This window comes from Thunnus thynnus, chromosome 10, assembly GCF_963924715.1.
Source record: "Thunnus thynnus chromosome 10, fThuThy2.1, whole genome shotgun sequence".
Lineage (NCBI taxonomy): Eukaryota > Metazoa > Chordata > Actinopteri > Scombriformes > Scombridae > Thunnus > Thunnus thynnus.
Window position 1 is genome coordinate 1,651,717 of NC_089526.1, and position 24,105 is coordinate 1,675,821.

General features: G+C 38.4%; 1 protein-coding gene across 2 annotated transcripts in view; it reads left to right on the top strand.

Moving 5' to 3' along the window:
- Nucleotides 1-23,730, top strand: part of LOC137190746 (collagen alpha-6(VI) chain-like) — a 75,899-nt gene extending 52,169 nt beyond the window's left edge. For both annotated transcript variants that reach the window (XM_067600327.1, XM_067600328.1), the window contains exons 23-38: nucleotides 248-310; nucleotides 5,528-5,590; nucleotides 6,991-7,053; nucleotides 7,159-7,209; nucleotides 7,498-7,533; nucleotides 7,647-7,709; nucleotides 8,712-8,774; nucleotides 8,945-8,980; nucleotides 9,074-9,110; nucleotides 9,260-9,271; nucleotides 10,671-11,152; nucleotides 12,402-12,498; nucleotides 15,591-16,241; nucleotides 16,623-16,713; nucleotides 18,237-18,367; nucleotides 21,994-23,730. In XM_067600327.1, the coding sequence (XP_067456428.1) occupies nucleotides 248-310; nucleotides 5,528-5,590; nucleotides 6,991-7,053; nucleotides 7,159-7,209; nucleotides 7,498-7,533; nucleotides 7,647-7,709; nucleotides 8,712-8,774; nucleotides 8,945-8,980; nucleotides 9,074-9,110; nucleotides 9,260-9,271; nucleotides 10,671-11,152; nucleotides 12,402-12,498; nucleotides 15,591-16,241; nucleotides 16,623-16,713; nucleotides 18,237-18,367; nucleotides 21,994-22,169 (2,115 nt within the window). In that variant the 3' untranslated portion in view covers nucleotides 22,170-23,730. The remainder of the gene's footprint in view (nucleotides 1-247; nucleotides 311-5,527; nucleotides 5,591-6,990; nucleotides 7,054-7,158; nucleotides 7,210-7,497; nucleotides 7,534-7,646; nucleotides 7,710-8,711; nucleotides 8,775-8,944; nucleotides 8,981-9,073; nucleotides 9,111-9,259; nucleotides 9,272-10,670; nucleotides 11,153-12,401; nucleotides 12,499-15,590; nucleotides 16,242-16,622; nucleotides 16,714-18,236; nucleotides 18,368-21,993) is intronic.
- The last annotated feature ends 375 nt before the right edge of the window (nucleotides 23,731-24,105 follow it).

The following is a 24,105-nucleotide window of genomic DNA, read 5'->3' on the forward strand; positions in this document are numbered from 1 at the left end:
TCTGAGACAAGCCTTTTTCTCTGTAACCCTGTTTGTGTGGCACTGTGAAACACTCCTTGTACAAGAAAATAAATTCCAGTCTCCATTATTTAAAGGTCATTAGGAAGAAATTCTTTTAACATGTATCAGGATCTGTCTGATTCAATTCAGGAGGTGACAATTATTGATCAATCAGAATTTACACTGAAGTGGAATAACACATCTGTATGAGGAGTGTGTTTTAAATCTGTCCATGTTGCGTTTGCAGGGACGCAGTGGAGGAAACGGTGAACGTGGACCCAAAGGGATCTCTGGCTTTCCTGGACCTCAGGTCAGTAAATAACCTCAACAGTCTTGTCTCCAACAACCAGGGTCTCACTGTGGTCAGCGGTGGTGGTCACTTTGATCAAATAGTGACGAGTTTTCTAGCTGGCAAAAGTTGTCACTGGTAGGACTTTTCCACTACAGGAACTCAATGACCTACGACTGTATTTTCTGTTTTTCCAGTAGTGAGCTATTTTTTCCACTTGATAGTGGAGCAGAGCGACTAAATGCTTCATACTATATTTTATTTTACCTTGAAGAAAATAATTAGAAACCATTGTGCTATATCTCTGTCCGCTCTGTCAACCTCCTACTGTGTGTGGAGCTGTCGTGGGAAATCTTCAAATGGGCCAATAAATCTTCAGGTCACCCACAACTTAGTATTAAACTCAAAACCTATAAGAGAAAGACTCAAAAAATACACTTGAAGCTGGTAGAATTCAATGTGAATAGGTTTACTGTGCATAAAGAGCAATACAAAGCAAACCAAGGCCTTTATCCCAGGATAAAAAACCTAATGCAAAATCATAAAAAATGATAGTCCATACTTCTCATAAACCCTCCTATTGTGGAGCTTATTTACAAGACTCCACCTCGTATTTTAATCATATTCAAAACTATTTGGTCATTATTGCTGAGTTCATTAGGGATCTTGACACTTTGGTTTATCGTAGAAATAAAACTGTCTCAGCATCTTACACATTTATCAAACAGAGAACCAAAATGTCATATTACTTATTAGCCTTCTTTTCAACTTCCCTGGGAACTTTCTCTTATTGACATAAATGTTACTTTCGCATATTCACTTGTACATTTGTTTGATCATGGGAAGGCAGTTTCCACCACAGAGCTCTTCCAATAATTTAGCAATACTAAGGTTTAAGAGTCAAAATATATATTAGCTCCACTTATTCTGTTGATGTCTGCCCCACAACTTACCTGCACTCGCCACGCTCGCCTACTGACCAGCACATAAGGATGGCGAAGTTTGTTCCAGTGTGGACATAAAGCGTAGCTTTTTCAGAGACTTACATCTGAAACTTTCTGGTTTGAAAAACACAGTGGAAATACAAAACAGAACCTGGGCCTTACAGGTTCTTATAAATTCAGGTTCAGGGACGCTCCAGTTTACAAGTTTTCAATTTCCTGTAGTAGAAAAAAGCTCTAATCTCACTTTAAGTTTGCTTAAAAAGAATATAAATCAACTCAAAAGCCCCCTGTTGAAGAGGAAGTTGAACTATTGAATTTATTAAAGATTCTATAGAAAGTACTTGGAATGTATAAGACAGAATTGTACAAAATTATGCCTGAAAAAGGGAGAACACTGTTCCTGAGGAATTTGTTTAAGATGTTTTTTTTTTTAATAAACAAAGATGATGAGTGTTGGACAATATGTAAGTTTGAATTCCATAAAACAGGACTGGACCTGAAAAGACCTTTAGTCATTGAGTTATCTTGCTGCGAATCAAACTGTTGGATAGATTAAAGCTGCCAGCAGTGATGAACAGGCCCTCACGCCCCATGCACGTTGGGCTGTGACTTGGTCGGTGGGTCTGGACTTCTTCATACACTGGAGTTTTTTGGACAGTGCATGAAGTGGTGAAGCTATTTTAGAGCTAGAAAACAACCACAAAGTAACAAACACACCTGAGAAATAAAGGCATGTTGTAGTTTATGTTGTTAGGAACATACTATGTAATATCATGCAAACCTGATGATGTGTGTTGTGAGGCAGAATTCCTGTGCACAGTAGGTGGCACTATGAGAAACAAACAATATGGAAGCATAGTGAGTTTGTGTCTAAAACAAATTAATTTCCTAATTGTCATCAAGTCTATTTTTAGAAAAGTAAAGACTTCAAACCCACATGACCTGGTCAAAGTTTGATTGAAATGTGTACTGTCAGGCGTGTAGAGACAATAACTGCAGCTGGACACAGAAAAAATACTCATATGTGAATGGAGAGTGTGAGCGAAACCACACCTTTTTGAACATTTACCGCTTCCACAAAGTTTTAGATACAAACTTCATTTGAACTTTAAATGAATCACGAAACTTTGACCTACAAATCTTAAATTTACATGGTTTTTCTATCTTTTACTGTTTTTGAGATATTAGAGTGTGAGTTTTAAAATATTTTCTTTCTCTTCCTGTGATTTTATGATGAGTGTGTATTGCGAAATGTGTCACAGCCCTGAGGGAGTGACATCACCAGGAGCAGTTGAGGAGGTTTATGAAATATCCTCATAAATCCCATTACTTTAATTAAAAATCATATATTAGTAGGAAATTTTGTGGCGAATCCATTGATACAGGTTTGAAAGTGGTCAGACTTATAGTTTAGACGTCAGAAGCCTCTGTTTGACACAAAGTCCATGCCTCCGACATTGTTTTACATTGTAAGGGGTACATTTGATGTGATGTGGCACTGCAACTTTCAGGGCTTATAAAATCCAAACCATTCGAGCTATTACAAAGTTTTTAACAACTTTTTTTCAGCACAGTGTCATAAGTCATTTATTTAAGTTTGAAGCCGATACCATAAACGCCTTCGGAGGAGATAGCATTTGTTCGGGGGCCAAAATTAAGGCAAAGTCTCATATTGACAGGATAATTGTGGACTTCCTGTTGGATTTAGGTCAGGGGTGTCAGCATATGATTTGTAAGTCTTGATAAGACGAATAATTGAGTTTTGGTTTGATCTCTCCACGACATTCCTACGGGCCGTGGCAGCCATTTTAGTTACATAGGTGGCGCTAGAGAGCACATTTTGGCTTTTTGGGGATTCATTTTTACATTTTATCAAATTTTTTACCACGCCTGATGTGCGTGCCTAATTTGGTGAGTTTTTGAGCATGTTTAGGGGGGTCAAATTTAGGGTGTAAGTGGCGTAATAATAAAGAAAGAAAGAAACACACGAAATACATGGGACTCCCCAAGAAATTTCCTACTAAAATGTGATATTTAATGTAAGATTTGGCCAAAGTCGTGGGATTTATGAGGAGATTTCACAAGAAGAGTGACATTCTCCTTTACAACTGAGAGGGAGAGAGAGAGAATAGGAGGGTGATGGGTGTGGGGGTTGAATGGAGCTCATTTTTGTAGGATACAGCAGAAAGATCTATATACATACAGTACATTATATACAAACTTTGTATGAAGTTTGGTGTTATTATCATTTATTTTACAATAATTATAGGTCTTATATGTATAATTCAGTAGTGGGGATGACCTATGAGGGGAAGGGAAAAAATGGAGTGAGGGTGACAGTTTAGTGAGAAAGTGCTGCAGAAAAATAAAATCAAAACTAAAATTTGTAGCTCTGTACTGCAGATTTTCCTTTATTAGGCCCCGAGCACCTAGTGGTTCGCTCACACTCTCCATTCAAATATATGCGTATTTTTCTGTGTCCAGCTGCAGTTACTTATTGTCTCTACACACCTGACAGTACACATTTCAATCAAACTTTGACCAGGTCATGTGGGTCAAAGGTCTTTACTTTTCTAAAAATAGACTTGATGAAGATTTGGAAATTAATTTGTTTTACACACAAACTCATCAAGAGTTTTCAATTTACTAATTGAAATTTAAGTGAATGGGCCCAAAACTTGCATCATTTTGATGACACAGGTGTGAGTAAGGCAGACATGTCTCACTCTGAAGAAAATTCTCATCCTCACACCGTTGAGATTTGATGTTTCACCATGACAGAGGAAGTTGCTATAACTTTATTGTAAATGCTCCAGTTGCACCAAACTTTACATGTTTGATAAGAGTCCTGGCCTGAAAACGTCTACATGACAATATTCCATCAGTGATGCAAACTGGCTGAATAGCGCGCCCTACAAAATTTCAGCGAAGCAGCCCCAGCAGCAGGCAAAATAGTGGACAAAGGAATTGATGTTTATCTCCTTCTTGCACTGTCTGAAAACAGCCGGGGTCTGAAGACATCTACATGCCCGTCACAGAAGCCCTTCGATTGCACTGCAGCCTGACGTGCGCGGGCCCATTCAACGCTGCTTGCAGCTTCAATTTAGTCTAATATGGTTTATCCACACAAACCTTGTTCAGTTACCTTTTCTGTAAAATCCATAAAACATCATCTCCTTACAGAAGCCCCGAGAGGCAAGTAGTGATCAATTTTCTAAGTCTGATCTACATTTTTTTCTCTCCTGTGTTTGAGACTTAAGAACAGGTAAAATAATAAAAAAAAAAAAAGGTTTACCATGACAATCTTTCGAAGTTCCTTTTTTTTTTCCATCTGTGAAACAGGTGGAAAAAAGTTTTTACAAGTGAAATTTTTTGGACTAAAAGCATTAAAAAAATTCACCTTGAAAAACTTTTCCACGTGTTTCACAGATGAAAAAGATTGAATAACTTAGAAAGATTATCCTGGCAAAACCTGTTTTTCACTTGTTTTTAAGTCATAAACACAGGAGAGAAAACAATTTAGATCAGACTTAGAAAATGGATCACCAGAATTTGTTTTTGTCACTTGCCTCTCAGGGCTTCCGTATCTCCTCCTTGTTCTTCATGTAAAAATCCAGCTCCCACTCTCATAAAGAATTTTCTGAAAATGTTTTTTGTTTGCAACTGATGTCAGTGAGCAATGATGTCTCTTTTTGTTTGTGTGTCACCTGAGGGAGACGTACCAGTAAGTAAACAGAAGAAGAAGAAAGGTTTGTGGTGTGAGAGAAATGGAGGAAAGTCTGATTAAACTGTAAAGAGATTTAACACCTTTACAACATTAAAACCAAGATCTACACAGACGACCAGAACCTGAAGTTAGCTTCATTTTACAAACTTCACTTACCTTCAGTTACAGTCCACATTTCCCAATTATCTTCATCCAGGATCTCACACACCATTTCAGCTTCTTTTGTCCTTTTTTTGCCTTTTCAGCGCAAACTTTACAAACGGCTGGTTGTTGTCCATGTTTGTTATAGTACAACACATGATAATTGGCATTTTCACTGGATTTGCAGGTCATCTACCTGCAGAACTCGAGATGTTTCTGAGCAGTGGTTCAGTGTGTTGTCTGTGTGATTACAGCCGTAAGGTTTATGCTCCTTCCTGACTGTCCAATACTAAGAAATCAGTGCCAGACGGTGGAAACAATCTTTCTGTGGTCTATCCAGTCTTCAGCTCGTAGTCATGTTTGTCTCCAGCTTTAGGTGTATGTAGCTCTGTTCTTCCTGCTCTGACTCTGTTGGTTTTCCTGCAGGGTGAAAATGGAAAACCTGGAGGACAAGGACAATTTGGACATCGGGGTGCTAATGGGCAGAAGGTGTGTGACATCATTTCCTGTGCCTCATCTGTAGTTCTACAAATACTTCACCATGTTAAGAATAGATAAAGGAAGGCCAGATTCAGGGGTACAACAATTATTTTATTATCTGTCAATTATTTCCTCAATTAATCAATAAAAGTCTATAAAATCTCAGAACAGACTCAAAACAGCCAATTGTTGCAGCTCTAACCAGATTACATCTAAATATAGTTATTGGCTATTGCAGGGTTAAGTCAGGGCCATAGCTGCCATTAAAAGGACCAGTTTGTATAGTTAGTATGTTTTAATCAGTATATAATCACCTGAAAACAAGAATTATTGTGTTGTCTTTACCTTAGAATGAGCCCTTTGTATCTATAGAGCAAGCAGGTCCTCTTCCACAGAGCCCGCCATGTTGTACTGTCATATTTCTATAGTAGCGAGTTTCATGGCCACTGTAGAGTCTCCTACATGCTTGGAAGTGGAGGCGGGGGGATGGGGATATTCAGTTTATTGCAATCTGCAACCTCACCGCTAGATGGCACTAAATCCTACACACTGGTCCTTTAAATGACACAGAGGTCACGTATTTCTTGTAATCTGGTGATTGTAATGACATGAGGAGGAGTCTGCATTCTACAGTTATACATATATAACACATGAAGAGTAATTCTGATATTTTTACAGATGCAAGTCTGAGTATTCAGGCACACCAGTGCTTTCAGCAACATGCTAACATCAACATGCTAATATGCTCACGATGACTATGTTAGCAGGTTTAAAGCTCACCATGTTTACCATCTTAGTTAAGTGTGCTCATATGCAACACAAAGCACAGCTGAGGCTGATGGGAATGTCATTGATTCTGCAGATAGTTGGTCAGAAACCAAAGTATTGGACATAAATGAAAAGTCAGACAGTCACCAAAGTTATTGTAATTCATCCTCTGGGAAATGTGAATAACTGAACCAAAATTCTTGACAATCCATCTAATACTTGTCAAAAAAATCACTAAAAACCAAAAGTCAACCTCAGTGTGGTGCTAGAGGAAAAGTCAGGGGATCACAAAAATCAGTAGGATTCATCCTCTGGGGTAAATGAATGTCTCAACCAAATTTCGTGACAATCCATCAAATAATTATTGAGATATTTTAGTCTGGATTAAAAGTGGTGGACCGACCAACAGAGCAACAAACATTGCCATCCCTAAAGTCATGCTGTTAGCGTACTAATAAAAACTTAATAAACTAAAATGAACAGGGTTTATGGAAATTGTAGACCACAATATAGGAAGGTAAAATTTACAGAAAAGTAAAATGTGATTTTTTTTAAAAAAATAGTGAGAAAATTTAACAGTTCGGTTGACCTGATAAGTTCAGTACAGTGAAAGTTTAAACTGTTTGTTGATGTTGTTGAAGGGCCAACCAGGAGATCCAGGTGTAAAAGGTGGTCCAGGTTCACAGGGACAAAGAGGAATGCCGGTAAGGAGCTGGAACACCTGCTGTGCTTGTATACACAGTATAATTTAAAGTGTATATTTATAGTCCACTCAGTGACTCTGACTGTCAGTGTTTGATCTGTTTCAGGGTCAGGATGGTGCAGATGGTCATGGATTTGCAGGACCCAAAGGTTCCAAGGTAGAGCAGACCATAATAACTTAAAAGAAGTGTTTCACATTTTAGGAAATCCTCCTTATGTCTGTCTTATCCAGATGGAACTAGGCTAGCAGTTTCCCCCTGCTTCCAGTCTTTGTGCTAAGCTTACTAGGCTAAACACGTCCTGGATCTGTCTTTGTACTGGAGGCACACAGATGAAAAGACAGAAGAAGATGAAATCCTGAAATGCTCTTTTATTAATAAATGTATTCATATTAATACAAACGGCATGAGATATTTGAGTGACTACATCTTACTTTCTCTTTACAGGGAGATCCTGGTTTTCCTGGTTACCCTGGTTCACAGGTGAGTCCATTTATTTTACCTAAATTTAAAATAGAATTGCTTGATAAACTCTAAACAAGACTAAAACAAAACTGCTATAAATTCATGTATGAGTGTTTTTTCCTTGATTTCAGGGTGAGGAGGGCCAGAAGGGAACCAAAGGATATCCGGGACGTGATGGGAACCAAGGTCGAAGGGTGAGCAACAACAAACACACCTGTGATTTTTCTTTCTCTTTAGTGACAATATTTCTGTTTCATCAGTGACTTTAAGTGGTGAAAAGTAAACAAGTACATTTACTCCATTACTGTACTTAATTACGATTTTGAGGTACTTGTACTTGAGTATTTCCATGTGATGCTACTTTATACTTCCACTCCACTACGTTTCAGAGGGAAATATTGTACTTTCAACTCCAATACATTTATTTGACAGCTTTAGTTACATTTCATATGAAGATTTGACACAATGGATAATATAACAAGCTTTTAAAATACAACACATTGTTAAAGATGAAACCAGTGGTTTCCAACCTTTTTGTCTTTTGACGTCTTACAAAAAGCAGTGTGTAGTCGGGGTCACATTTCACATGTCTATGAGTTGTTAACAGCTCCACCAAATAGTGATTTTTCCCTCTAAACTTCTCACATGCTTTCATTTCAATAAATGTTCAAATGATCCAATATTTCAGCAAAAATCAAAGATTAGAGAAAAAGTCCAAAAACTGAAAACAGATTTGTGTATCAGAACTGTGTTTTTTCTTCTTTCCTCTCCCATTAATCATCTCACGACCCCTCAGATTTATCTGCTGACCCTTTGGAGGGACCCGACCCCTAGGTTGGGAACCACTGGACTAAACTAGCTAACTGTATATAAAGTAGTGTAAACTAGCTCCACCTCCAGCAGCTACAACAGTAAAATGCTGCTCTAACACTGATGCTTCACTATTAATAATCTAATGATGTCATATATAATAATATATCAGTCAGAGGGACCAAACCACTACTTTTACTGCAATACTTTAACTACATCAAGCTCATAATACTTATGTACTTTTACTGTAGTAGGATTTTTCATGCAGGACTTTTACTTGTAATGGAGTATTTTTACATTGTTGTGCTGGTGCTTTTACTGAAGTGAAGGATCGGAGTACTTCTTCCACTACTGGTGACTTTTTATTTCTTATCCGACTGGTGCAGGGAAACTCAGGCAGACCGGGAGAATCAGGCACAATTGGAGACCCGGGACATCCAGGACACAGAGTGAGTGAGGGATGGAAGGAGTATCATCATCAAAATCATCATCATCTTTTAAAAGAAAAGGAAATCCTACCAACTTTTCTCTTAGAGCAGAAGCAGACAGTCAGTACTGATTCGTTGAGTTGAGTTGAAAGAGTCAAGGTTAATAATTCTTCTTATTTTTCTCCATCCAGGGTCGCAGAGGTCCTCCTGGAGTCAAAGGCATGACTGTAAGTCCACCTTAAAGTCATTTCATCTGTCACCATTAAAGGAAAATATCTAAACATGCACATGGTATTTTCACTTCCTTTCTGTTGTGTTAGGAATGTGAGCTGATCACCTACATCAGAGACAACTGTGGTAAGTGTTGTAGCATTGATTTACTGAGACAAAAAATAGTCAAAAGTGAAAACAAATGTCTACAATTTCATGTGAATGAAGTGCAAACTTGTTTTAATTGCTTCAGTAACTCTCCAGCACAAATCTTATGATTTTTCTCCTCCACACAGCATGCTGCCACGGTATGTATCTCCATTTTGTTACCCTGAAAATATGGTAAGTACAGTAAGATTTACTCTTGAGACGTTTGATTTTTTTGGTGTGGTTTTTCATCTCTGTAACGTTTGTTGATTCTGGCAGCATGACTCTAGGGATGGTGTTTCCCGTTCGTCGGTCCAGCACTTTGGTTCAGACTGAAATATCTCAGCAGCTATCAGATGGATTGTCATGAACTTTGGTTCACACATTCACATTCCCCACAGGATGAATTGTAATAACTTTGATCTCCTGACTTTTAATCTAATGAGCAAATTTAGCTTCACAGAGCCGCTAGCAGGTCTGTACACTCTGTGTTGAAAAATGACTGTTAGTGTCTGTTATTCAAGGTTTGCCTTCCACCTTCACGTTTAAGGGAGTTAAGCTGGGATAAACATGAAGTCACCAAACTACATGTATAATAATGGAGTAATAAGAATGATAAAGATATAGGATATCCTTTTCCAACTTTGTGGTTCAGAACCCTGACGTCACATTAAATAAACTAACTTCAACATTTAACAAAGCTTGGATTCAAATGCCAGACTTAAAATTTGAGGTATTGCCCCAGTCAAGGAGTAAAGAGAGTTAAGCTCAGTCTGTAAACACCCACACAGTCCTGAGAAAAGGTCTAATAAGACAAAATAAAACACACCTGTGTGAGTGGACCATAGGGTGTGCGCATTTGTTGTCTTTGTAAACTTTGTTATCTCCTTAACCAGGTAGCACACTCCTGGTTAAGTACTTAGAATAGGTATCAATATGTCCAAAAACATAACTTTAATTCACAATTTTTGAAGGTTACTTGTGGTGTTCCCCAAGGCTCAGTGTTTGGCCCATTATTGTTTATTTTGTAAATAAATGATATAAGTTTCCAAATTATTAAAATGTATTTTATTTTGCAGATGATACTACTTTATTTTGTTGTGGTAAGAAACCACTTTAGGATGCAGAGTTGGTCTGATTCTAACAACCCTAACTAACACTGAATTAAGTAAAACTAAATGTATCATCTTTGTTAATTCTTTAAAAGTTTACAAAGCAAACACATGATACAGGATGTTGAAAATGAAAGTGTATGAAATTAAATTTCTTGTAGTGATAATAGATATTAAATTATGCTGGAAGCCACATATACATTACATACCTGATATCATTACATCAATATCTTCCTGCCTAACTACAATGTAAGAATGAGCAGTGAGGAAAGCTTACATGCCTGAATTTGTGTGACAGTACAGTGAACCTGTGTCTGTTCATGTTTGTTGACCTCGTTCCACCACTGACAGGTGTGTCGCAGTTTGACAGACATTTGTCCAGTTTTGGGTTTTAAGTGTACAGTAGTTTTAAATTATTCTCCACTTTTCTCATCATTAACCCCTCCAGGTCAGTCAAAGTGTCCGGCCTACCCCACTGAGCTGGTGTTCGGCCTGGACATGTCGAAGGACGTGGCCTTCGAGAGGCAGCGCACTGCCCTTCTTTCTCTGCTGGAGGACATCTCCATTGCTGAGAGCAACTGTCCGACGGGCGCCCGCGTGGCTGTGGTGGGATACAATGACCAAACCAAGTACCTGATCCGTTTCCAGGACTACCGCCACAAGACTCAGCTGAATGACTCTGTGAGAAACATCACCCCGGAGCTCACATCCGACCGGCACTTGGGAGCCGCCATGCGCTTCGTAGGTCAGAACGTCTTCAAACGCTCCCGTGCAGGAGCTCTGATGAGGAAGGTGGCAGTGTTTTTCTCCAACGGAGAGACGCAGAATATCAACGACATCATTTCCGCCGTAATGGAGTACCGGGCCCTAAACATCATCCCTGTAGTCATCTCACTGAGCGGCGATCCTGATGTTAGGAAAGCGATGGAGGTGGGTTTGATTTGTCAGCAGAGCTCTGTGGCCTCATAGGAATCACATCCAAACAAACATGTTGTTGCTTCAGCTTTTAAAGTGTCGTCCTGGAGTGAGCGATCACTTCAAACTAAATCAAATTAGAGCTGAAACGATTAGTCAATTAATCAACTGACATGAACAATTATTGTCAACTACTTTGATAATTCATTAATTGCTTCAGTCATTTTTCAAGCAAACATTCTCAGGTTCAAGCATCTGAAATGCTTTTTTTTGTCACATATTGTTGTAAACTGAACATCTTTGGGTTTTGGACCACTGGAGAAACAAAACAAGACATCTGAAAATGTCACCTTGGTCTCTGGGAAGTTGTGATGGGCATTTTTCACTTTTTGACATTTCATTGACGAAACGATTATTTGATTAACCAAAAAAATAACCGGCAGGTTGATTGATAATGAAAACAATCCTTATTGAATCAAATGTCAGGACAGTGTCTAATGCTGGGATCAGACTACATGATAGTTTTAGGGCTGCAACTAACTATTATTTTTATTATTGATTAATCTGCGGATTATTTTCTTGATCTTGATCAACTTATCATTTGGTGTATAAACCATCATAAAACAGAGAAAAATGCCCATCACAATATGCAAGAGCACAAGGTGATGTCATTAAATGTCTTTTTTTGTCCTACCAACAGTCCAAAACCCAAAAATATACAATTTACTATCATGTAAAATGCTGAAAAATTCTCACATTTGACAAATTGTAACCATCAAATATTTGGCTCCACACATTACTTTAACGATTAATTGACTATCAAAATAGTTGCCAAATAATCTTTTGATCAGGCAATAAAAGATTTCTTAAACTTGTGTCGTGACTTTGCCGAGAGACATTGCAGACAGTTTATGTGTTTTCATCCACCTGTTTATTTATGTAACAAAATGCAGTGTAAACAGACTTAGTGAATAAATGTCACAAATGTCACTGAAGAGCTGAAAACATCATATCTGTGTGGAGCGATGAGGAGACTGTAACCTTCCTCAAATCTTTACGTGAAACTAACAGAAATGTCATGTTTTCCACATGGTTTTCCATCATTTGAGCTTTGACTGACACTCTTTTGATGACGTCATTTCGTTGTGTCTTCTTCCTCTGCAACGGTTTAATGACACCGACTGGAGAAAAGCCACTGAAGTAAAATTCTTTTTGGCAGGTGTATATTGAGCAGTAAATAATGACAGCTGCTGTTTCATCTCAGGTTGACGACACAGGACACTCCATCTTCATAGAGTTGGGGAGGCCGCAGGACCAGGCTGCCAATCTGAGAAAAGTCAAGAACTGTGCAATCTGTTTCGGTAAACTCTGAGCCTCATGCTTGAATTAACATTTCATATCAATCATCCAGTAATTTTCTGTCAAAACTGTGTTTCATTTGTAATTTCTGCATGTTTGGCTCTGAAAGGTTGTGCTGAAAAAGTGATTAAAGTGTGAGATTAAACTGAAAAGAAGGCTGAGCCCACGCATCCTGTCGAGAAAACTCATATCGGTCGTTTGCATCCAGAATCAAATTCTTTCTGTCACTATCCAGTATTCATGATCATAGGTTAAGTCAGACACAACACGAGGGGGGGGGGGGGGGTGGATGTAATGGGACAGAGTGCACAGTAAACTCGGCAGCCACACATTTCTCTGTTCTGTATTTCTCTGTTTTGTGTCTTCAGGTTAGGCTAACCCATTGTTGCTAACTTTGGAGCTAACCCCTTTTACTTTTCCAGCATTTGGGGAAACAACAGACGTGACTTTAGCATTTATTAACTGACACACTGTAGTCTGTACTGTACATTTACTGCCAGACTGACAACTTACTACTAACCTTTTCCTCTGCTCCGCTCGCATCCACCGTCACTTCTCTGCCCCTCGCTCTTTCCTACTCGCTATGCAAACATACTCCTTAACGGAGCCACGCTACCAATAGTTTCCCAGGCAATGACAGAGGTTGACCAACGTACCAGAACAGCGCTGCACAGAGACTCCCAAACGCTATCAAATATTAAAAAAAATTTTTGGGCTGTCAGTATAGAGAAACACAGATTCAGTAAACGTTCAGTAAACGTTGAGTACAGTTAGACCCAGCAGTCTCCATTAGGTTGGGCAAGTTCAAAGTTGTGAAAAAGTTGTGTTTTGAATACACCCCCGTTTTCACAGGTAATTTGTTAGTCTGTCCCTCCCGCCGCAGGATTACTCCTGGAAAGCTATTGATGTAGCACTTTTCTCCTTATGAAAATAACACGGACCAATGAGAATTTAGTCAGACGAGAGCATATCGACCAACTAATCAACTAGTCGACTAGCAGACTACAGTCGTACAAAATATAACTTACTGATAACAGATGTCATTTTTCTCATCACAGCTTATTGTAATACTCATTTGGCTAAAAATGATTCATACGCAAATATACAATATGTTCTGTGCTGCACTTCAAGACAAGAGACGTATTTTATTGCTTATCCACCAATATACCCTGCTTCTGAGTCACGTTTGGTTGATTAAAAGTTCTGATTTGTTATCTTAGAAAAAAATGGCATCAAACACACCATTTCTGTGAGACCACCACCTAAACATGTTTGTGAAGAACAAATCTGTTTGGTCATATTGGCTAAAATTGTGAAATTAAAACAGTATTGGAATTAACGCATATAAATTTAATTTCTGGAAGGTTAATTAGAGTTAATTTCAGCGCCATGCACTGTTCAAATAATATGGCGCCACCACAATATTAATGCCGCTTGTCATCTGTTGGCAGTATTAGAATTAACAAGCTTTTATTTCATCGGGATTTTCATGAGCCTTGTATTTTTTTTTCTTTATCTACAATAGATTTGTAAAAAATTATGTAAACATTTTAATGTAAACTATGAAAGTCACAACTTTCAAGGAGCCAAATATTTTAACTGGAGGGCCCAAGGGCCACTACTTGCCTACCACTGTTCTTTGGTGTGCCTCTATAGGTGTGTTCCCATCCATATATTTGCACATAAAAAACACTAGAAATTCAATAAAAATCTTGAAATATCACAAATAAGTTTTTACACTTGGCTGAGGTGGAAACAGATTTAACAATTTAATCATGGCGTCCATCTACGTTTCCGCTCTACCAGAGAAAAGAAAAAACGGCAGCAGATGAAAAACATCAGATCAGTGTGAAATGATGAGGAGACTGTAACGTTCCTCAAAATAATACATGAAACAACCTGAAATGATTGTCCACTGTATTTGTTCACAGTTTGAACTTTGATTGCCAGTCTTTTAATGACGTCATCTCATTATCTCCTCTTCTTCTGCAATTGTTTAATGGCACCAACTGGCAACTTCTAGTATTCACAAAACGTCAGAAGATGGAAACGCACATTTATTAGAATTTTCTTTTGCAGATATTCTGGGAATACTGTTAAAATTTGAAACCTGGCTTATGATGGCAGGCTTTTCACCTTGCCTTTGAGTGTGGCCATTCAGAACAGCTGTGAACACTTTTGCCTTATGTAATCATACATTTGTTTGTTTGTTTCAAGCATGCCCTGACCTTCATCCCAACAGAAATCTGGTTTGATGAAGCCAACAGAATTTTATCATTGACAAAAGCAGAGACTCAATCCTGAAGTCACTAAATTGGACCCTCTCTGTCCATCAGCTGTACCTTCAGATTTTGTCCATGAATCTCAAAAACTCTGCTGGTGACAAGGAGCCACCTTGTCCCGAGCCCAACCGAGAATATGCTTGACTTACTGGTGAGAATATGGACACTCATGTCATGGCCCCGATGACTCATAGCAATGGCTCAAGCACTTGATATTTCTGAGGTACAACCCACAAAACACCCTGGGGAAGTCCCAATCCAAATCCACAAAGTTCATGTCCCTGCTAGTATCCTCGCAAGAGTGAGCTGTTCCAGTGAGGATCTCCACATCACTTCTTAATCCAAAGTTCACAATCAGCCAGTCTTCTTTACAGCACAAGATTCCCTGGGAATTTTAGCTGTGTGATACTTGATAGTTGGAGCACACCCTTCAGTGCCCTTTCTTAAAAATGGCAACTACCACCCACATCTATTAGTATATGGGAATGTCCATGTGACATTCAAAAGGCCTTATCAATGGAAAAAGCCCAACAACATCCAGAGTTTTAAGACCCTCAGTAACCTTCACGTTTTCTGGCTCAGAGTCCTCCGCTGAGGGCATGTTGTTAGGGATCAGGAGTTCCTCAAAGTTATTACAAATTTCAGCTGTAAACTGTTACGTAAAGAAGGCAGTAAATACCAACATTTGCAAAATTGCAAATCAGGTCAAAATTTTTAAATACCATCATAAATATTTTACAGAGAGACAAATCCGGAGCCATTTTCCAACCAAAGTATCGGGTTTCTGAATATTTTCTCCATTGTTTTTTCAGACCCCTGCAGACGTACAGAGGAGTGTGCCTCCATCCAGGAACCAGTGCGGCCTCAGGAGGTGGATGTGGACCTGGTGATGGTGGCGGACAGCTCCAGGCAGATGCAGGCTGACGAATACACTGGCATGCAGCAGCTGTTGGGCTCTGTGGTGGAGCAGCTGGTTGTGAGTCCGCAACCCCAACGGGCCAGGAACCAGGCCCGAGTAGCTGTAGTCCAGCAGAGCGGCACTAAGGCTAAGGTGGAGTTTGGCCTGCAGGAGTACCAGAACCACCAGCTGATGAAGACACACCTGGTCCAGACAATGCAACAGCAGGGCGGCTCCTCGGTGCTGGGACAGACGCTGGAGTTCTCCCTGAAGGAGGTGCTGCTGAAGGCCAGACAGCCTCGCAGGAGCAAGGTACTGCTGACCGTGGTGGGCACCCACACGGCTTACAAGGATCAGGCAAAGCTGCACTACATCTCCCAGAAGGCCAAGTGTGAGGGGGTGGCCATGTTTGTGGTGGCGGTGGGTGGGCGCTACAACCAGACGCAGGTGGAGAATCTGGCCAGTTTCCCTGTACAGCAGCACCTGCTCCACATTGGGCGGCTGAAGGCTGACGAGCAGGGCTACACCCAGCGCTTCTTCAGAGTCTTCCTCTCCGCCCTCAACAGTAAGAGCAGATGGTTACAGTCATAAAATCACAGGTTGTCTTTAACTTTTCTGCACAGTTTTCTGTCTCCAGATATCATCCAGTTCACAATAACAAGGATATTTGGAGGGGCGGGTCGTCCACTACTTAGGAAGTCGGTGGTTCAATCCCCAACTCCTCATGTCTGCATGTCGAAGTGTCCCGATGGTTGTGCCAGCACCCATCAGTGCATGAGTGTGTGTGTGTGTGTGAATGGATGATTGAGCAGCAGAAACATTGTAAAGCGCTTCGCATTTATATAAAAGCATCATATTAATGCAGCCAGTTACCATTTCAAAACATTTCTTCATATTGTTTCTTAGCAACAACAAACATGAATTTATTCTCCTCTGCTTGTTTCAGAGGGAATTAACTTGTATCCTCCTCCTTCTTTAAAACGGACCTGCAACCAGCTGCCAGACCTGACAGACGAAGACCACCTTTTCCATAACGGGTAACTCACTCTGCCTGCAGAATTACACACAACAAATTAAACATACCAGCAAAGCATCTGTCAGACAGGTAACATTTAGACACTTTTGGCCAACAAAGCTGAAAAATACGACTTTAAAGCCAAAAGCTTTCCAAATATGGTTTTAGTTACTCAGCTTTTATGAAATCCTGCTCTGTGATTCATCAACTGATTCTGATAAAGACACTCAGATTAGAGAGAGCAGGACAGTCTGTTAGGAGCTAGTTTGGTTATTTGCAATAATAAATAATTATTGAAGATAATTATTTAAAAAAAAGGTAATAAAAGTGTATGAGGCCCAACAAGTCTTTACCAGGAAGATAAAGGTGGTGATGAAGATACTTGTTGGAACTGTAGTTTCAGAGAAAAGGAGGAATCTGGAAAGTATCTAGTAATCTAGACCTTCAGGTTAAAACTGGACTGTATTAGTTTGAATAAAGGTGACATAACCTTTGTTTCAACAGCATTTCAGTGACTTTATTTCAATATAAAGAAGTTCTTAACTACACAAATTTTAGTAATACTGAGGTCCAAATTTTTCAGCACAAATCCAGTAGCCACCAAAACAAGTCTGTAAATGTTTCTGATAATAAATAAAATAAAAATGTCACATTTTTTGAGATGTAGCTGTTTAATTATATTTTCTGTTTTTTTCTCTTTTTTTGCCTAAAGATATAAAGGTATGGAGGCAAAAAAAACATCAGAGTCTGTCTAGAAATCTACCATGTGTTATTTGGTATCATGTCCAGATAAGGATTTAAGTTGCCATTAATAATTTTATTAATGTTGTCATGTGATCAGTTGTTAATACACAAATATTGATTAGTGCAGCTTTAAGTCAATAAGATGCATACAGTCCTTTACAGCTACTTTAATATGAATATTTGATCTGTCAGTGTGTAATGTGTTGGTGATGAACCTACAGAGAATTATCAGTGACTCTGCAGCTCCTCTCGGCTTTACGGAGCTTTATAGTGAGTTTCAGCTCATTGTTTATCTGTCCGGCTGCAACTTTACTGTTTTGGTTCACTCTTAGCGCTCTCATAGCGTCATTTTGGGCCGCAGCAGGCAGCTGTTTTCAGAGAAAAAGCTGCAAAAAGCCACTGTACACTACCTGCTCTGCACCAAACGGCAAACAGACACAGTTAGCTGTAGACTAGCTGGTGAACATAGTGGAGCATTTAGCAGCTAAAGAGCCAGATATTTCCCTCAGGAGTTGGTAGAGAGTAAAAGCAGAACTAAAAGAGAGTGAATATTGGACTTACATTCACCAGCTGGACAGAAACACGACTCTGGATGTGGAAATAAGCAACTGTTTGCTAACAAGTTCAACATATCAACTTGAAAGCTGATGATATATTGAGAGTTGAGTTCACTACTTGTTTCTGATGACAACTATTAGACAAATGAAGAGTAAAAAGTGTGACTGAAGATGTAACTTTTATGACTGTGTTATTGAGAATAATTTACCGTGAATCAGTGAACGTCTGCTGCTGTGTGTCCAGTGACGGGTCGGCAGAGCTGATGGATGAGGATGTGGAGGAGAGGTTTAAGGAGCAGATGGGAGTAATGACTTGGACCAGACAGCTGGATGTCATTGACACATCAACCGGAGAATCTGGAGTTAACCTCAACGGTAGCACACACACCACTTTACACACAAAAACACACACTGTCAGCAGCTGATGATCAGAACTGGATTAAAAATATCTGTGAACACATTTCATGGTTTGTTTTAAGCTCCTTTTGTGTCAGAATGGTGGAGTTTGATACAGTAAATTGTCTGGTTTGGAGAAATATTGTTATGCATTACCACATTTATTAAACGTCTTCCAGCGGCTTTTGGCATCCTCTAGTGGTTTGTTTTCCTCAGACTTTGAATTTGTCTCAGTTATGGATACGTCTGATGATTGTCTACATTTTTCTCTTTGTCAAGAAATCCCACATGCAGACTCAAACCAACAATGAACTCATCTAGTGTTGTGTTGTGATATGTCACATCACTATGAACACACACACACACTGTAGTTTATTTTGACTCAATTCCATTTATATAGCAATATGAAGGTGTTGATTGTGCTACTGCTCACATCTCATGAGGGCACATAGAATTGTACAGTGAGTTTGTACAGGTATAAAGGTTTGCTGAATCTGACTTGGAAGAAAGCTGTATTGGTTACGATAAGTGTAACCTAGATGGTTTTTTATGTCCTGGTGACATAACTTTTGTTTAAACCACATTTTAGTGACTTTTTTCAATGTAAAGCAGATTGTAACTACACTGAGGACTGTGAGCAAGATGTTAGAAATACTGAGGTCCAAGTTTTTCGAGCACAACTGTCAAATTTAAAGATACGGAAGCAAAAGAACATCAGAATCTGAACTGACCTTTGTAAGCCTAAGTGGGGGTTGATCAGTGATGCTCAACAGACTCAGGAAGACCTCCTAAGAAACCATTTCAATAAGCTGAATTATGACACAAACTTAAAGCATGAAATGACCCTAAAGGCCACTTGGACCGGAGAAAAACAACTCTCACCTTAGATGGAGCACGGACTCTTATCACCAAAGCCATGAACTAACCCACATTCCTGACGACTTTGTGAAGCCTCCCTGAAAATCTGAGGCAAACTTGAAATTCATTTAAATTAAATGTCTAATTGAATTAATATTTGTCATGTAAATACAAGAAGAATGGTATAACTTTCATAGGTGTATGACTATCTACTAAAGAGATATAAGACTTAGATTTTATTGACTTTCTATATTACAGGTAACAATACTGCCCTCTATTGACAAGAGTTAAATTCCCTTATGTGAAGAGATAATGAATGTTTGATAACCATGTGTTTGTTTTTTAAAATCACCCAAGTGTTTAACTTGTGATCTATTAACCTCATAGGCAAACATATTTTAATAGTTAAATTAGACGAGTAGTTGTGTTGAAAGAATTAAGTTTCTGAAGTAATAGGAATGTAAAGATATAATGTTTGAAGGATTTGAGTTTAAAGTTTTCTTTTTTTTGTTAAACAATAGTCACATTGAATGCTTTTATATTGAAGTAAGAGTTCTGCTCATCTTATATTTAAATATGTTTCTGAAAGTAATCTAATAACATAAGTGTTGCCTAACTTTATTTCCTTTCACTATAGTATTAAACTTTATTTCAGTAGATGGTTTAAGATGTGTAGATAGTTTGAGAAAGTTGAACCAATGAAGGTTGTATGCTTAGACATCATAAAGTGTTAATATGAGGGTTAATGTTTGTTATTAGGAGAACTGACTTCTTATGAAACAGAAGTAAACTGCTTAGCTGTTATCAATCAGAAAATATCATGAAATGCTTGAACATTATGAAAAGAATGTATTTACAGCTTTAATGTGAAATATGAGGCCACAGTGACTCTGAAGTGTGATTCTTGCGTGTTAAAACTCAGAATTAGACTTCCACAAAATTCCTTTACTCCAGGAGATGCAGGCTGCAAACCACCAGTCACACCTAAAGCCCCTAGAACAAAGAAATTGAATATTCATCAATAATTCGGCACGAAAAACCTTTAGACCCAAACTCCTCCCGTTTTATCGTAACTTATAAAAACAGCCTCAAAAAGATTCCTCTTTGAGCTGGCCTCCAAGTACTCAAGAAAATTCTTAAGACGTCTCTTTTATTTGTTTTTCAACCAAATATATCCGTATTTAACCTTTTATTGCAACAAGTTAATGCGTTTTGTTTTATTTGTAACATTAAGTCTCGTATTTCCACGTATAGTAATTTTATTTTGAAGTAAACACGTACAGTATTTTATTTTGAAGTTGACGCTGCTGAAGATTTGAGCGTAGTCAGACTAAACTTTATTCGACACTCAACTTAAATTACTACAAGTCAACCAAAAAGCCTGAATCCTCAACTTAAAGTCCAGAAGAAGAAGAAGAGGAAGGAGAAGAAGAACTGAACTTACCTGCTCCGAGAGCAATACTGCAAACCAGAAGTGAAGCCGGCCTAAAGACTCTTTCAGAGCCGCCTGAAACGGCTACAGTATTTTATTTTGAAGTTGACGCCGCTGAAGATTTGAGCGTAGTCAGACTAAACTTTATTCGACACTCAACTTAAATTACAGCAAGTCAACCAAAAAGCCTGAATCCTCAACTTAAAGTCCAGAAGAAGAAGAAGAAGAGGACGGAGAAGAAGAACTGAACTTACCTGCTCTCGTAGAGCAGGTAAGCTACCTAGCAATACTGCAAACCAGAAGTGAAGCCGGCCTAAAGACTCTTTCAGAGCAGCCTGAAACGGCTTGATTCTTTACCGGCATTCAACGCCTCTGCATCCACTGAGATGCGCCACAGCCCACAGCTGATCCGAGCTCTTTCACTGCAACACCGCTGGAGATGCTGCACCAACAACGCTGGACCTGCCAAGATGACGCCTCTACCACGACGAGACGCCTCAACAGTAAGGCATAACATGGTTTTGTGATCAAGGGTTGATGTCGAATAAAGTTAAAAGAATTTATTTAGAGAAGTTGAATTAGTTTTCTCCTCAGCATTCACAGGTGCAACACGTCAAGCCTCGAGTCACGCACTTCGAGCCACTCTTGCTGAATAATTTTCTTTATTAATTTTATTAACATTCATAGACCTTATTTATTTATTTGTTTTACTTTGTTTTTATTTATTATTTTCTTTATATTATCGTATGATTTATCATGTATCCTCAAGATGTTTAGCTATTAATAAATGTCTTAATTTATCCTAAAAGTGTGGGGTTGTTTCTTTGAGCTGCGGTAAACAGAGGTCACTGTTTGGGACAAGAACTTACGATCATGAGACTGATTCATTGATTAAATTGAACAAGAGTTAGTGCTTCCTCCTGGCACTAACAAATCCTAACCAAAAAGGAGGTGGTGCCCCCGTCAGAATCTGCCTTGAAATCTACCATTTGTTAATTTATAGTAGGCTCTATAAGTTGCATATAAGTTAATGTTGTCATTTGATCTGTTGTTAATACAAAAATATTGATTAGTGCAGCTTGAAGAAGATTCGTGCTCCAAAACACATAAACTCCCTCATGCCATCTTTTAATTGCTATATTTCTATAACTCCACTGTCTGAGCCGTCTGTGTGTAATGTGTTGTGTGTCGCTCTCGCTGAATCTGACCTGAAAAAAGTTTTAAGATAAAATATGATAAAAAATATGAAAATGTGCTTGCATGAGTCTCACTGTTTAGTGTGACACTTAAATGTCTCTCCTGTGTCTCCATCCAGAAACCTGTTTTCTCAAACATGACGTCGGCGGCTGCCAGAACTACACCTTAATGTGGTTCTTCGACAGCAAACGTGGGGAATGCTCCCCCTTCTGGTACGGCGGCTGCAGCGGCAACAGCAACCGCTTTGAGACACAGAAGGCTTGTGAGAAGCTTTGTCTGATGAAGAGTCGATGAGGAGGATGTTGGACGAAGAAGATGAGACAATCTCGAGAAAAAAAAAACACATTTTCAAGGAAATAACCAAGGAGACTTCCCAGATATCTTTAAATTTCTTATTCACAGCTGGGCTTTTTGTCTCAAGGAGTTTCCTTTAATTTTCTTCTTCAACATGCAAGTTTTGTTTTTCTGGGGGAAAAAAAGCAGCTTTATTTTTATGAGTATGGAGATGTTTTGTTTTTTTTTTCCACTGGTGATTTGCACTCTTTCTGTTGGATGTTGATTCCAGTTGCTGGAAATGCTTCTTTCAGGACTTTTATGAAGAGATCAGGTGCTATTTTTGAAAAAAGAGGAGCTGGATAAATCTGGATTTAGTAGCATTTCTGCAGCAACAATCAATCATTTTATATTTTGTTCTGTTTCCAATTAAAATTCATATTTCACATTACAGCAAAAGTCAGCACTGTCTATCAATATCTATAACTGCGGATTCATTTTCAAATCCTGTTATCAATTAGCCAGTTAGAGGGTTTTCTCCTCTCCCTGAGGTGAGGGACTAATTGATATGCAGCTTGGTCTGGTTTGGTTTCAGGCTGCAGCTAATGATTATTTTCATAATCGATTAATCTGTCAGTTGTTTTCTCCATTAATCGATTAGTTGTTTGGTCTATAAAATGTGAAAAATGTGGATCAGTGTTTCCCAAAGCCCAAGATGATGTCATCAAATGTCTTGTTTTGTCCACAACTCAAGGATATTCAGTTTACTGTCAGAGAGATTAAAGAAACCAGAAAATATTCACATTTAACAAGCTGGAATCAGAGAATTTGGACTTTTTATTTTTTTTTAATGATTCAAAACAATGAATTGATTAACAAAATATTTAAAGATTAATTTTCTGTCGACTGATAAATCAATTGATCGACTAATCATTGCAGCTCTAGTTTGATTTTATTGTCATAAAACATCCTACACTTTTCCACATGTTCACCTTAAAAACAGATTCAATCCAACAAACAAAATAAAACAAACTATAAACAGCATATTCATTTATATTTATATTGTTCTGCATAAAAGTGCAAAAAAACACCAAAAGTTAAAATAACTCATTTATATCAAGGTCTTGACAACACAGACTTCTGATCCTCTGCTACATTACTGACTCAAAGCTGTGCAGAGATTTACTTATAGAACATTTTAGGGCTGCTAATGATTACTTTCATTATTGATTGTTCTGCCAATTATTTTCATGATTAATCTTTTTGTCTACAAGATGTCAGAAAATGGTGAAAAATGGCCATTATGTCTTATAGCCAATGGTTTAATGTCTTGTTTTGTACGATCAACAGTTCACAACCTTAAGATGTTCATTTTATCATCATTTATAACACAGAAAAGCTTCAAATCGTCACATTTGAGAAGCTCAAACCAGCAAAACATTTTCCATCTTTGCTTAAAAAAATATTAAAATGATTATTTGATTATCAAAATTGTTGCTGATTAATTTTCTGTTGATAGACTAAATTCGACTAATCGATGCAGCTCTAATCGTCATTAAACAACATGTACATTTTTACTGAACAGCCATGTCTCTCTTTCTTTCCATTTCATTAAATCAAAAGTTTTTACACCTGTTTTTGAAAACTGCAATAAATCCTGAAGATCTCACATCATCTAGTCAGCTTTTAGCCCCCCCACACAAAGATTTAGATCCAAAAGTACCATTTCTTTGAATGTTTACTGAATTTGGACGATGACTAGTATATTACCTGCTGGTACTGAACCCTGTTAGCAGTGTTTAACCACTAGAGTGATTTAAAATGTCCTATATTTAAAGATATAACGATTCCTTCTGTTTTGGATAATCTGTAAGTGGGCATACGGTTGTTTAAAAAGACCAGACCAACAGACATTTACTTTACTTTAGGGCTGCAACTAACGATTATTTTCAGTTGG